Below are 16,384 nucleotides of genomic sequence, written 5' to 3'. Positions count from 1 at the left end.
TTAGTACTGACATACTACTGGTATTAGTACTGACATACCACTGGTATTAGTACTGACATACCACTGGCATTAGTACTGACATACTACTGGTATTAGTACTGACATACTACTGGTATTAGTACTGACATACTACTGGTATTAGTACTACTGGTATTAGTACTGACATACTACTGGTATTAGTACTACTGGTATTAGTACTGATATACTACTGGTATTACTACTGATATACTACTGGTATTAGTACTGATATACTACTGATATACTACTGGTATTAGTACTACATATATTAGTACTGATATACTACTGGTATTAGTACTGATATACTACTGATATACTACTGGTATTAGTACTACATATATTAGTACTGACATACTACTGGTATTAGTACTGATATACTACTGGTATTAGTACTGATATACTACTGATATACTACTGGTATTAGTACTACATATATTAGTACTGATATACTACTGGTATTAGTACTGATATACTACTGGTATTAGTACTGATATACTACTGATATACTACTGGTATTAGTACTGATATACTACTGGTATTAGTACTGATATACTACTGATATACTACTGGTATTAGTACTACATATATTAGTACTGATATACTACTGGTATTAGTACTGATATACTACTGATATACTACTGGTATTAGTACTACATATATTAGTACTGACATACTACTGGTATTAGTACTGATATACTACTGGTATTAGTACTGATATACTACTGATATACTACTGGTATTAGTACTACATATATTAGTACTGATATACTACTGGTATTAGTACTGATATACTACTGATATACTACTGGTATTAGTACTACATATATTAGTACTGATATACTACTGGTATTAGTACTGATATACTACTGGTATTAGTACTGATATACTACTGATATACTACTGGTATTAGTACTACATATATTAGTACTGATATACTACTGGTATTAGTACTGATATACTACTGGTATTCGTACTGATATACTACTGATATACTACTGGTATTAGTACTACATATATTAGTACTGACATACTACTGGTATTAGTACTGATATACTACTGGTATTAGTACTGATATACTACTGGTATTAGTACTACATATATTAGTACTGACATACTACTGGTATTTGTACTGATATACTACTGGTATTAGTACTACATATATTAGTACTGACATACTACTGGTATTAGTACTGACATACTACTGGTATTAGTACTGACATACTACTGGTATTAGTACTGATATTCTACTGGTATTAGTACTGACATACTACTGGTATAATACTGATGTATATATTCTATATTCTTCCTCAGCCAGCCCCCATGCACTCTCTCTCTCTCTGCTTCCTGTTAGCTGATAAGTACTTCATTACCAGCACCACTCTCTCTCTCTGCTTCCTGTTAGCTGATAAGTACTTCATTACCAGCACCTCTCTCTCTCTCTCTCTCTCTCTCTCTCTCTCTCTGATTCCTGTTAGCTGATAACACCACTCTCTCTCTCTGCTTCCTGTTAGCTGATAAGTACTACATTACCAGCACCACTCTCTCGCTCTGCTTCTTGTTAGCTGATAACACCACTCTCTCTCTCTGCTTCCTGTTAGCTGATAAGTACTACATTACCAGCACCACTCTCTCTTGTATTATGGAAGGAGGGTGGGATTCTTCTCCAACAGTTGTACTGTAGCATAAACCATATAAATACAGTGCCTTGCGAAAGTATTCGACCCCCTTGAACTTTGCGACCTTTTGACACATTTCAGGCTTCAAACATAAAGATATAAAACTGTATTTTTTTGTGAAGAATCAACAACAAGTGGGACACAATCATGAAGTGGAACGACATTTATTGGATATTTCAAACTTTTTTAACAAATCAAAAACTGAAAAATTGGCCGTGCAAAATTATTCAGCCCCCTTAAGTTAATACTTTGTAGCGCCACCTTTTGCTGCGATTACAGCTCTAAGTCGCTTGGGGTATGTCTCTATCAGTTTTGCACATCGAGAGACTGACATTTTTTCCCATTCCTCCTTGCAAAACAGCTCGAGCTCAGTGAGGTTGGATGGAGAGCATTTGTGAACAGCAGTTTTCAGTTCATTCCACAGATTATCGATTGGATTCAGGTCTGGACTTTGACTTGGCCATTCTAACACCTGGGTATGTTTATTTTTGAACCATTCCATTGTAGATTTTGCTTTATGTTTTGGATCATTGTCTTGTTGGAAAACAAATCTCCGTCCCAGTCTCAGGTCTTTTGCAGACTCCATCAGGTTTTCTTCCAGAATGGTCCTGTATTTGGCTCCATCCATCATCCCATCAATTTTAACCATCTTCCCTATCCCTACTGAAGAAAAGGAGGCCCAAACCATGATGCTGCCACCACCATGTTTGACAGTGGGTATGGTGTGTTCAGGGTGATGAGCTGTGTTGCTTTTACACCAAACATAACGTTTTGCATTGTTGCCAAAAAGTTTCATTTGGTTTCATCTGACCAGAGCACCTTCTTCCACATGTTTGGTGTGTCTCCCAGGTGGCTGGTGGCAAACTTTAAACGACACTTTTTATGGATATCTTTAAGAAATGGCTTTCTTCTTGCCACTCTTCCATAAAGGCCAGATTTGTGCAATATAGGACTGATTGTTGTCCCATTTGACAGAGTCTCCCACCTCAGCTGTAGATCTCTGCAGTTCATCCAGAGTGATCATGGGCCTCTTGGCTGAATCTCTGATCAGTCTTCTCCTTGTATGAGCTGAAAGTTTAGAGGGACGGCCAGGTCTTTGTAGATTTGCAGTGGTCTGATACTCCTTCCATTTCAATATTATCGCTTGCACAGTGCTCCTTGGGATGTTTAAAGCTTGGGAAATCTTTTTGTATCCAAATCCGGCTTTAAACTTCTTCACAACAGTATCTCGGACCTGCCTGGTGTGTTCCTTGTTCTTCATGATGCTCTCTGCGCTTTTAACGGACCTCTGAGACTATCACAGTGCAGGTGCATTTATACGGAGACTTGATTACACACAGGTAGATTGTATTTATCATCATTAGTCATTTAGGTCAACATTGGATCATTCAGAGATTCTCACTTAACTTCTGGAGAGAGTTTGCTGCACTGAAAGTAAAGGGGCTGAATAATTTTGCACGGCCAATTTTTCAGTTTTTGATTTGTTAAAAAAGTTTGAAATATCCAATACATTCCACTTCATGGTTGTGTCCCACTTGTTGTTGATTCTTCACAAAAAAATACAGTTGTATATCTTTATGTTTGAAGCCTGAAATGTGGCAAAAGGTCGCAGAGTTCAAGGGGGCCGAATACTTTCGCAAGGCACTCTATATGTTCATCTGTACGTACACCTTAAAAGAAGTGCAATTGATTACTATGTGCAATACTGTGTATTTTATACTGTTTTTAAAATATCAAACTGAACGAATTTAATATACAAAAAAATAAAATGTGAAAAATTTGCAGTGTGTTCATGAAGGTCATTACAAAACAAAGATGCCAACATGACAAAGAAACACACAGAAACAAAGATCTCAACATGACAGAAACACACAGAAACAAAGATCTCAACATGACATAGAAACACAGATCTCAACATGACAAAGAAACACACAGAAACAAAGAGCTCAACATGACAGAGAAACACACAGAAACAAAGATCTCCACATGACAGAGAAACACACAGAAACAAAGATCTCAACATGACAGAGAAACACACAGAAACAAATATCTCAACATGACAAAGAAACACACAGAAACAAAGAGCTCAACATGACAGAGAAACACAAGGAAACAAAGAGCTCAACATGACAGATAGACACAGAAACAAAGATCTCCACATGACAGAGAAAAACACAGAAACCAGATTTGAAAACTTCTGTTCTGACACTTGAGAGAACACACCTGCATTTTGGAACATAGGAGGGGAGAACGGACAGTTAAAGTCGGAAATGTACATACACTCAGGTTGGAGACATTAAAACCGTTTTTTCAATCACTCCACACATCTCTCATAAACAAACTATAGTTCTGGCAAGTTGGTTAGGACATCTACTCTGTGCATGACAAGTCATTTTTCCAACAATTGTTTACAGACAGATTATTTCACTTATAATTCACTGTATTACAATTCCAGTGGGTCAGAAGTTTACATACACTAAGCTGACTGTGCCTTTAAACAGCCTGGAAAATTCCAGAAAATTATGTTATGGCTTTAGAAGCTTCTGATAGGCTAATTGACATAACTTGAGTCAATTGGAGGTGTACCTGTGGATGAATCTCAAGGCCTACCTTCAAACTCAGTGACTCTGACATCATGGGAAAATCAAAAGAAATCAGTCAAGACCCAAGAAAAAAAATTGTAGACTTCCACCATTCTGGTTCATCCTTGGGAGCAATTTCCAAACGCCTGAAGGTACCACGTTCATCTGTACAAACAACAGTACGCAAGTTCAAACACCATGGGACCAGGCAGCTGTCATACCGCTCAGGAAGGAGACGCATTCTGTCTCCTAGAGATGTACGTACCACGGTGCGAAAAGTGCAAATCAATCCCAGTACAACAGCAAAGGACCTTGTGAAGATGCTGGAGGAAACAGGTACAAAAGTATCTATATCCACAGTAAACCGAGTCCTATATCAACATAACCTGAAAGGCCGCTCAGCAAGGAAGAAGCCACTGCTCCAAAACCGCCATAAAAAAGTCTGACTATGGTTTGCAACTGCACACGGGGACAAAGATCATACTTTTTGGATAAATGTCCTCCTGGTCTGATGAAACAAAAATAGAACTGTTTGGCCACAACGACCATCATTATGTTTGGAGGAAAAAGGGGGAGTCTTGCAAGCCGAAGAAAACCATCCCAACTGTGAAGCATGGGGGTGGCGGCATCACAAAAGGGGGAGTCTTGCAAGCCGAAGAAAACCATCCCAACTGTGAAGCATGGGGGTGGCGGCATCATATATAACGTTAACTACTGATATGTTCTAGGGGACATTTTGAGACCTCAAGTGGCAACAGGTACTGACTGGGATATTTAACAACGGCATGTCCATCTTTCTGTGAGAAATTACACCGGTCACTCAAACCATTTCTAAAGTCTAAATACATGAGATGAGCCAAGCAAAACTACCTTGATTTAACTAGGCAAGTCAGTTAAAAACAAATTCTTATTTTCAATGACGGCCTACCGGGGAACAGTGGGTTAAGTGCCTGTTCAGAACGACAGATTTGTACCTTGTCAACTCGGGAGTTTGAACTTGCAACCTTCCGGTTACTAGTCCAACGCTCTAACCACTAGGCTACCCTGCCGCCCCGGATAGTAAATGGTTTATAAGTATATACATCTTATGAATGTTCTTACCAATCATTGTTATGTATTGTTCATGAACCTTTACTTCACCAGGTAAAATCCCACTGAGGCTAACAACCTATTTTGCGAAGGGAGACCTGGCAAGAAGGTGAAGCATGGAAACAGCAGCATGTCCATAAAACATGACAGAGAAATACAGAAGACACACAGGACAACGTATCACAGGTTACAGATTAGAAACGACTGCAGTTATCACAAACAGTGTTGTCGATCAGAGTCTTAAAAACAGACAAGGACACTAAACTCTCCTAACTTTACAACCTTCAGAAGCATGTTCCAGGATGAAGGGGCATTATGGGAAAATATATTTATTTTTCCACCCCCATCTCAGTTCTAGACTTTGGATCAGACAAGGAAATACATCAAAAATGTGGTTAATAAATGTGTGAATAACTATCTTAATGACGTAATGATTAATAAATGAATAAACTATTCACTAATCCATTGTAGATGTTATATTATGTGGTGTTGGTCGGCAGTGATAGAGACACTAGTAATACGATGCTGGTTTTAAAACATACTGACACAGCCGGCAGCTGGAGGACGGGTCTAGAAAGGACTACACGTTGTGTGTCCATCTCTACGAGGGAACGCAGGGCGCTGCTCGTCTGCATCAACACATTACGATGCAGCACCATATCTCACTAGGATTCTGCTTTCTGTGTGTGTCCCGCTGCAGTACCGTGGGTAGCGTGAAGTGGTGGAGAACAGGACTACAGACAGGCTGTATTAAACTGAGGATGGAATCAGAGCTGTATTACAACCAGGATGGAATCAGAGCTGTATACACTGAGGATAGAATCAGAGCTGTATTACACTGAGGATGGAATCAGAGCTGTATTAAACTGAGGATGGAATCAGAGCTGTATTACACTGAGGATGGAATCAGAGCTGTATTAAACTGAGGATGGAATCAGAGCTGTATTACATTGAGGATGGAATCAGAGCTGTATTACACTGAGGATGGAATCAGAGCTGTATTACACTGAGGATAGAATCAGAGCTGTATTACACTGAGGATGGAATCAGAGCTGTATTAAACTGAGGATGGAATCAGAGCTGTATTAAACTGAGGATGGAATCAGAGCTGTATTACACTGAGGATGGAATCAGAGCTGTATTACACTGAGGACGGAATCAGAGCTGTATTAAACTGAGGATGGAATCAGAGCTGTATTAAACTGAGGACGGAATCAGAGCTGTATTACAATCAGGATGGAATCAGAGCTGTATTAAACTGAGGATGGAATCAGAGCTGTATTACAACCAGGATGGAATCAGAGCTGTATTACACTGAGAATGGAATCAGAGCTGTATTAAACTGAGGATGGAATCAGAGCTGTATTAAACTGAGGATGGAATCAGAGCTGTATTACACTGAGGATTAAATCAGAGCTGTATTCCAATCAGAATGGAATCAGAGCTGTATTAAACTGAGGATGGAATCAGAGCTGTATTACACTGAGGATGGAATCAGAGCTGTATTACACTGAGAATGGAATCAGAGCTGTATTACACTGAGGATGGAATCAGAGCTGTATTAAACTGAGGAAGGAATCAGAGCTGTATTAAACTGAGGATGGAATCAGAGCTGTATTAAACTGAGGATGGAATCAGAGCTGTATTAAACTGAGGATGGAATCAGAGCTGTATTAAACTGAGGATGGAATCAGAGCTGTATTACACTGAGGACGGAGAATGAGAGAGGAGAGAAGAGAGAGGGAGAATGAGAGGGGAGAGAAGAGAGAGGGAGAATGAGAGGGGAGAGAGAGAGGGAGAATGAGAGGGGAGAGGGAGAATGAGAGGTGAGAGAGAGAGGGAGAATGAGAGGGAGAGAGAGGGAGAATGAGAGGGGAGAGAGAGGGAGAATGAGAGGGGAGAATGAGAGGGGAGAGAGAGGGAGAATGAGAGGGGAGAGAGAGAGGGAGAATGAGAGGGAGAGAGAGGGAGAATGAGAGGGGAGAGAGAGGGAGAATGCGAGGGGAGAATGAGAGGGGAGAGAGAGAGGGAGAATGAGAGGGGAGAGAGAGGGAGAATGAGAGGGGAGAGAGAGGGAGAATGCGAGGGGAGAATGAGAGGGGAGAGAGAGGGAGAATGAGAGGGGAGAATGAGAGGGGAGAGAGAGGGGAGAGAGAGAGAATGAGGGGAGAGAGAGGGAGAATGCAAGGGGAGAGAGAGGGAGAATGAGAGGGGAGAGAGGGAGAATGAGAGGGGAGAGAGAGGGAGAATGAGTGGTGAAAGGGAGAATAGAGAAATGTAAAGGATAAATGCACATCTAAGTGGCTTCCTGCAACTCAGCTCAGAAGAACAAGGTCAGTTAGATGCAGTCAGTCTAACTGGGTCTCGGATCTGTTCGAAATTCAAGCCTGTTCTTATTGATCATTAAATAATAATAGACTGACTGCTTTAAATGCAATGACGGACAGCAGCTCACAGAGACAGAGGGCTGGGAGTTGAGGCTCACACACAGGTCTCTAAGGAGAGACAGTCAGACTGTAGTGGGGTTAAGGTCTCTAAGGAGAGACAGTCAGACTGTAGTGGGGTTAAGGTATGTCTCTAAGGAGAGACAGTCAGACTGTAGTGGGGTTAAGGTCTCTAAGGAGACAGTCAGACTGTAGTGGGGTTAAGGTCTCTAAGGAGAGACAGTCAGACTGTAGTGGGGTTAAGGTCTCTAAGGAGAGACAGTCAGACTGTAGTGGGGTTAAGGTCTCTAAGGAGAGACAGTCAGACTGTAGTGGGGTTAAGGTCTCTAAGGAGAGACAGTCAGACTGTAGTGGGGTTAAGGTAGGTCTCTAAGGAGAGACAGTCAGACTGTAGTGGGGTTAAGGTCTCTAAGGAGAGACAGTCAGAATGTAGTGGGGTTAAGGTCTCTAAGGAGAGACAGTCAGACTGTAGTCTCTAAGGAGAGGGTTAAGGTCTCTAAGGAGAGACAGTCAGACTGTAGTGGGGTTAAGGTCTCTAAGGAGAGACAGTCAGACTGTAGAGGGGTTAAGGTCTCTAAGGAGAGACAGTCAGACTGTAGTGGGGTTAAGGTCTCTAAGGAGAGACAGTCAGACTGTAGTGGGGTTAAGGTAGGTCTCTAAGGAGAGACAGTCAGACTGTAGTGGGGTTAAGGTCTCTAAGGAGAGACAGTCAGACTGTAGTGGGGTTAAGGTAGGTCTCTAAGGAGAGACAGTCAGACTGTAGTGGGGTTAAGGTAGGTCTCTAAGGAGAGACAGTCAGACTGTAGTGGGGTTAAGGTAGGTCTCTAAGGAGAGACAGTCAGCCTGTAGTGGGATTAAGGTCTCTAAGGAGAGACAGTCAGACTGTAGTGGGGTTAAGGTCCCTAAGGAGAGACAGTCAGCCTGTAGTGGGGTTAAGGTCTCTAAGGAGAGACAGTCAGACTGTAGTGGGGTTAAGGTAGGTCTCTAAGGAGAGACAGTCAGACTGTAGTGGGATTAAGGTAGGTCTCTAAGGAGAGACAGTCAGACTGTAGTGGGGTTAAGGTCTCTAAGGAGAGACAGTCAGACTGTAGTGGGGTTAAGGTCTCTAAGGAGAGACAGTCAGACTGTAGTGGGGTTAAGGTAGGTCTCTAAGGAGAGACAGTCAGACTGTAGTGGGGTTAAGGTAGGTCTCTAAAGAGAGACAGTCAGAATGTAGTGGGGTTAAGGTAGGTCTCTAAGGAGAGACATTCAGACTGTAGTGGGGTTAAGGTAGGTCTCTAAGGAGAGACAGTCAGACTGTAGTGGGGTAAGGTCTCTAAGGAGAGACAGTCAGCCTGTAGTGGGGTTAAGGTAGGTCTCTATGGAGAGACAGTCAGACTGTAGTGGCGTTAAGGTAGGTCTCTAAGGAGAGACAGTCAGACTGTAGTGGGGTTAAGGTAGGTCTCTAAGGAGAGAGTCAGCCTGTAGTGGGATTAAGGTCTCTAAGGAGAGACAGTCAGACTGTAGTGGGGTTAAGGTCTCTAAGGAGAGACAGTCAGACTGTAGTGGGGTTAAGGTAGGTCTCTAAGGAGAGACAGTCAGACTGTAGTGGGGTTAAGGTAGGTCTCTAAGGAGAGACAGTCAGCCTGTAGTGGGATTAAGGTCTCTAAGGAGAGACAGTCAGACTGTAGTGGGGTTAAGGTCTCTAAGGAGAGACAGTCAGACTGTAGTGGGGTTAAGGTCTCTAAGGAGAGACAGTCAGACTGTAGTGGGGTTAAGGTAGGTCTCTAAGGAGAGACAGTCAGATTGTAGTGGGGTTAAGGTAGGTCTCTAAGGAGAGACATTCAGACTGTAGTGGGGTTAAGGTAGGTCTCTAAGGAGAGACAGTCAGACTGTAGTGGGGTAAGGTCTCTAAGGAGAGACAGTCAGCCTGTAGTGGGGTTAAGGTAGGTCTCTATGGAGAGACAGTCAGACTGTAGTGGGGTTAAGGTAGGTCTCTAAGGAGAGACAGTCAGACTGTAGTGGGGTTAAGGTAGGTCTCTAAGGAGAGAGTCAGCCTGTAGTGGGGTTAAGGTCTCTAAGGAGAGACAGTCAGACTGTAGTGGGGTTAAGGTCTCTAAGGAGAGACAGTCAGACTGTAGTGGGGTTAAGGTCTCTAAGGAGAGACAGTCAGACTGTAGTGGGGTTAAGGTAGGTCTCTAAGGAGAGACAGTTAGACTGTAGTGGGGTTAAGGTAGGTCTCTAAAGAGAGACAGTCAGATTGTAGTGGGGTTAAGGTAGGTCTCTAAGGAGAGACATTCAGACTGTAGTGGGGTTAAGGTAGGTCTCTAAGGAGAGACAGTCAGACTGTAGTGGGGTAAGGTCTCTAAGGAGAGACAGTCAGCCTGTAGTGGGGTTAGGTAGGTCTCTATGGAGAGACAGTCAGACTGTAGTGGGGTTAAGGTAGGTCTCTAAGGAGAGACAGTCAGACTGTAGTGGGGTTAAGGTAGGTCTCTAAGGAGAGAGTCAGCCTGTAGTGGGGTTAAGGTCTCTAAGGAGAGACAGTCAGACTGTAGTGGGGTTAAGGTCTCTAAGGAGAGACAGTCAGACTGTAGTGTGGTTAAGGTCTCTAAGGAGAGACAGTCAGACTGTAGTGGGGTTAAGGTCTCTAAGGAGAGACAGTCAGACTGTAGTGGGGTTAAGGTAGGTCTCTAAGGAGAGACAGTTAGACTGTAGTGGGGTTAAGGTAGGTCTCTAAAGAGAGACAGTCAGATTGTAGTGGGGTTAAGGTAGGTCTCTAAGGAGAGACATTCAGACTGTAGTGGGGTTAAGGTAGGTCTCTAAGGAGAGACAGTCAGACTGTAGTGGGGTAAGGTCTCTAAGGAGAGACAGTCAGCCTGTAGTGGGGTTAAGGTAGGTCTCTATGGAGAGACAGTCAGACTGTAGTGGGGTTAAGGTAGGTCTCTAAGGAGAGACAGTCAGCCTGTAGTGGGGTTAAGGTAGGTCTCTAAGGAGAGACAGTCAGCCTGTAGTGGGGTTAAGGTAGGTCTCTAAGGAGAGACAGTCAGACTGTAGTGGGGTTAAGGTCTCTAAGGAGAGACAGTCAGCCTGTAGTGGGGTTAAGGTAGGTCTCTAAGGAGAGACAGTCAGACTGTAGTGGGGTTAAGGTCTCTAAGGAGAGACAGTCAGCCTCGTGTAAATGGATGAGTGCCCTGTCGCGGCGGGAAGAGCGTCGTCAGGATGACGGCACAGTTACAGAATGATTTACCAGCGAATTAATTGTCTCAGAGTTCCAGCTGAGAGGATGATTGGCTCGGCCTCAGTGTCACAGAACCAGTGTGCCAAATGGACCCCTGTTCCCTAAAGAGCACCACTACTGTAGACCACAGCACTATAGGAGGCCAATAGGACATAGTGTACCATTCAGGACAAAGACAATCCACTGATTAGATAACTCACAGAGAACCTGCATGGGTCTGGCTTTAGGAACACTGTCTGTATTAGGTGACGGAACACACACACACATACACGGTACACACACACACACACACACACACACACACACACGGAACATGCACACGGAACACACACGGAACACGCACACACACGGAACACACACACACGGTACACACACACACACACGGTACACACACACGGTACGCACACACACGTAACACGCACGGAACACACACACACACACGTTATACACACACACACACACAGTACACACACACGGTACGCACACACACGTAACACACACGGAACACACACGGAACACGCACACACACGTTATACACACACACACACACGGTACACACACACGGTACGCACACACACGGAACACACACGGAACACGCACACACACGACACACGGTACACACACACGGTACGCACACACACAGTACACACACACACGGTACACACACACACGGTACACACACACACACACACACGGTACACACACACACACACACACACACACACACACACACACACACACACACACACACACACACACACACACACACGGTACACACAGTACACACACACACACACACACACACACACACACACGGTACACACACACACACACACACACACACACACACACACACACACACACACGGTACACACACACACGGTACACACACACACACACACGGTACACACACACACACACACACACACACACACGGTACACACGGTACACACACACATGGTACACACACGGTACACACACACACGGTACACACACACACACACACACACACGGTACACACGGTACACACACGCACACACGGTACACACATGCACACACGGTACACACACGCACACACGGTACACACACGCACACACGGTACACACACACACACGGTACACACACACACGGTACACACACACGGTACACACACACACACGGTACACACACACACGGTACACAAACACACGGTACACACACACACGGTACACACACACACGGTACACACACACACGGTACACACACGGTACACACACACACACACACACACACGGTACACACACGCACACACACGGTACACACACGCACACACGGTACACACATGCACACACGGTACACACACACACACACGGTACACACACACACACGGTACACACACACACACGGTACACACACACACACGGTACACACACATATGGTACACACACACACACGGTACACACACACACACACGGTACACACACACACGGTACACACACACACGGTACACACACACACTGAAATATGCCATGGCGGGGATCATCAATCAGATGAGAGCAGTGAGGGAGATCAAGGGAACCTTTGGACTGAATCTACATGAAGCTGTGTGAGTCGAGGGACGACTCACTAACAACCAGGTTTCTATCGCTCTGTGGTGCTGTGGATTGAAGTTGATGTCACAGAGGGAGGATTGGAGTTGCAAAATTCTAGAAACTTTGATCAGAAGTTGCCAGCGTTTTTCCTGAAATCCTGGTTGTCAGATTCACAGACACAGTAGAGTAGGGAAGAAGTAGGAAGAGAGTTTTAGGAGGTTCACGAGGTGGGTTTGGGAGGTTTGAAGAAGAGTCACTTACAATGAGAGGAGAGTCTCTGCCCATGGAGATGACTGTTCTGTTGACGGTCCTCAGGAGCTTCTCCATGATGATCTGGACATGCCACTGAGTAGGACCCTGGACACGAGGAGGAGGAGGAAGAGGAGGATGAGGAGGAGGAGGGAGGAGGAGGAGGGGGAGGAGAAGGAGAAAGAGAAAGAAGAGGAGGAGGAGAAAGAGGGGGAGAAAGAGGATGAGGAGAAAGAGGATGAGGAGAAAGAGAAAGAGGAGGAGGAGGAAGAGGAGGAGGAGGATGAAGAGGAGGAGGAGGAGGAGAAAGAGGAGGATGAAGAGGAGGAGAAAGAGGAGGAGAAAGAGGAGGAGAAAGAGGAAGACAAGAGATTATGTTAGGCTGATATTTCACTGAGGGAATCTATAGAATGTTTTCAACAGTGTATGTCGATATTTATCAAACTGGCAAGTTTGGTTCCTGGATGCTAATTGGCTGAAACAGTAGTTCAACTGTGCGTATATCAGACAATATATAACGGGTATGATGCAAAAATGCTTGTTTTATGTCGGTTAACCAGTTTATAACAGCAATAAGGCACCTTGGGGTTTGTGATATATTTAAGCAGTAAGGCATGAGGGGGTGTGGTATATCGCCAATATACCACTGCTAAGGGCTGTTCTTAAGCACGACACAACGCGGAGTGCCTGGATACACATGTTAGCTGTGGTATACTGACCATGTATCACAACCCCGAGGAGCCTCATTGCTGTTATAAACTGGTTACCAACGTAATGAGAGCAGGGAAAACATGTATTTCACTTTTATTTAACTAGGCAAGTCAGTTAAGAACAAACTCTCATTTACAATGACGGCCTACCGGGGAACAGTGCCTTGTTCAGGGGGAACACGAGAGGCCTCTCAGCTGAGAGGATGATTGGCTCTGCCTCAGAACAACAGATTTTCACCTTGTCAGCTCAGAGATTCGATCTTGCAACCTTTCGGTTACTAGTCCAACGCTCTAACCACTAGGCTACCCTGCCGCCCCCATTTTGACGTGTGCTTGGGGTCGTTGTCTTGATGGAAGATCTACTTGGGGCCCATTTTCAGGCAACCACGTTTTGGGCTAAAATGGCCTGGTACTTGGTAAAGTTCATGATGCTGTTGACCTTAAACAAGGCCCCCAGGACCAGTGGAAGCCAAATAGCCCCATAACATCAATGATCCACTACCATATTTTACCATAACATCAATGATCCACTACCATATTATTACATAACATCAATGATCCACTACCATATCTTACCATAACATCAATGATCCACTACCATATTTTACCATAACATCAATGATCCACTACCATATTATTACATAACATCAATGATCCACTACCATATTATACCATAACATCAATGATCCACTACCATATTATACCATAACATCAATGATCCACTACCATATCTTACCATAACATCAATGATCCACTACCATATTATACCATAACATCAATGATCCACTACCATATTATACCATAACATCAATGATCCACTACCATATCTTACCATAACATCAATGATCCACTACCATATCTTACCATAACATCAATGATCCACTACCATATCTTACCATAACAATGATCCACTACCATATTTTACCATAACATCAATGATCCACTACCATATTTTACCATAACATCAATGATCCACTACCATATCTTACCATAACATCAATGATCCACTACCATATCTTACCATTATTCAATGATCCACTACCATATCCAATTTGTAAGTCGCTCTGGATAAGAGTGTCTGCTAAATGACTTAAATGTAATGTAATGTAATATCTTACCATAACATCAATGATCCACTACCATATTATTACATAACATCAATGATCCACTACCATATCTTACCATAACATCAATGATCCACTACCATATCTTACCATAACATCAATGATCCACGACCATATTTTACAGTAGGTATGAGGTATTTTTCTGCATAAATGTCATTGTTTCCGATGGCAAACCCACCAGTAAGTGCGCGTGACCAAAGAGCTCTATTTCCAAGTCTTCTGACCACAGCAGCACCTGGAGTTTGAGAAGAAGCCACTGTGACATTACAGACCAATCAGAATCTAATCTCTTGGCATTTCCTAAACCTTCATTATCTCAGCCAATCATGGCTAGCCAGGTGGAAGAAGGGCACAGCGAGCAGGGATCTGGGCTGTCTGTGGAGGAATCCATCTAAGACAGGGGCACGCTAGCTACCAGCTTCCACCACACCCAAAACATTCAATAATTCACAGCAATATTTTCACACACACACACACACACACACACACACACACACACACACACACACACACACACACACACACACACACACAAGCATCACTCCATCTCCAATCTTTAAAGGTAGTATCTGATCTCTCCTCTCAATGCGTAAGGCATGATGCATGACATTATGCAACCCCAAGAGTTCTGGACTCTCTCTCTCCTGTTTCTACACCATCTCTGACGTCACTCTGCCTTTTGACAACAACTAATGGAGTCCAGGGCTGAATTCATATCACACGGAGTGTAAGAATGAGTGCAGGGAACGGTTGGAGAGAAAAAAAAGATGCTATTGAGCGATGGTTCTCTCTGCATTGCATTATGGGAGCTCAGCCAATGAAAACAACTCCACTATTGAAGGAAATGTTATATTTAGTAGAGATCAATGTTATATTTAGTAGAGATCAAGGTTATATATGGTAGAGTGGACTTAGTGGAGATCAATGTTATATATAGTAGAGTGGACTTAGTGGAGATCAATGCTATATTTAGTAGAGTGGACTTAGTGGAGATCAATGTTATATTTAGTAGAGTGGACTTAGTGGAGATCAATATTATATTTAGTGGAGATCAATGTTATATTTAGTGGAGATCAATGTCATATTTAGTGGAGATCAATGTCATATATGGTAGAGTGGACTTTGTGGAGATTAATATTATATTTAGTAGAGTGGACAGAAAAACAAATGTGGGGATGAGGTAGGTAGTTGGTTGGGCTATTGGGCTATGGGCTATGTACAGGTGCAGCGATCGGGAAACTGCTCTGACAGCCGACGCTTGAAGTTAGTGATGGAGAGATGAGTCTCCAACTTCAGTGATTTTTGAAATTCGTTCCAGTCTTTGGCAGCAGAGAACTGGAAGGAAAAGCGGCTAAAGGAGGTGTTGGCTTTGGGGGTGTCCAGTGAAAAATACCTGCTGGAGCGCGTCCTACGGGCGGGTGTTGTTATGGTGACCAGGGCAATATACCTGCTGGAGCGCGTACTACGGGCGGGTGTTGTTATGGTGACCAGTGAAATATACCTGCTGGAGCGCGTCCTACGGGCGGGTGTTGTTATGGTGACCAGTGAAATATACCTGCTGGAGCGCGTACTACGGGCGGGTGTTGTTATGGTGACCAGTGAAATATACCTGCTGGGAGCGCGTCCTACGGGCGGGTGTTGTTATGGTGACCAGTGAAATATACCTGCTGGAGCGCGTACTATGGGCGGGTGTTGTTATGGTGA

General features: G+C 43.8%; 1 protein-coding gene across 1 annotated transcript in view; it reads right to left on the bottom strand.

The window, feature by feature from the left end:
- Nucleotides 1–16,384, bottom strand: part of LOC135513383 (dedicator of cytokinesis protein 1-like) — a 1,066,221-nt gene that overhangs the window by 306,344 nt on the left and 743,493 nt on the right. Inside the window, 1 exon segment of the mRNA XM_064936309.1 lies at nucleotides 12,859–12,954. Coding sequence (XP_064792381.1) covers nucleotides 12,859–12,954 — 96 coding nt within the window.

The sequence above is a fragment of the Oncorhynchus masou genome, chromosome 24, assembly GCF_036934945.1.
Source record: "Oncorhynchus masou masou isolate Uvic2021 chromosome 24, UVic_Omas_1.1, whole genome shotgun sequence".
Lineage (NCBI taxonomy): Eukaryota > Metazoa > Chordata > Actinopteri > Salmoniformes > Salmonidae > Oncorhynchus > Oncorhynchus masou.
The sequence above is the reverse complement of the archived record's forward strand: the minus strand, read 5'-3'. Positions and strand labels throughout refer to the sequence as shown.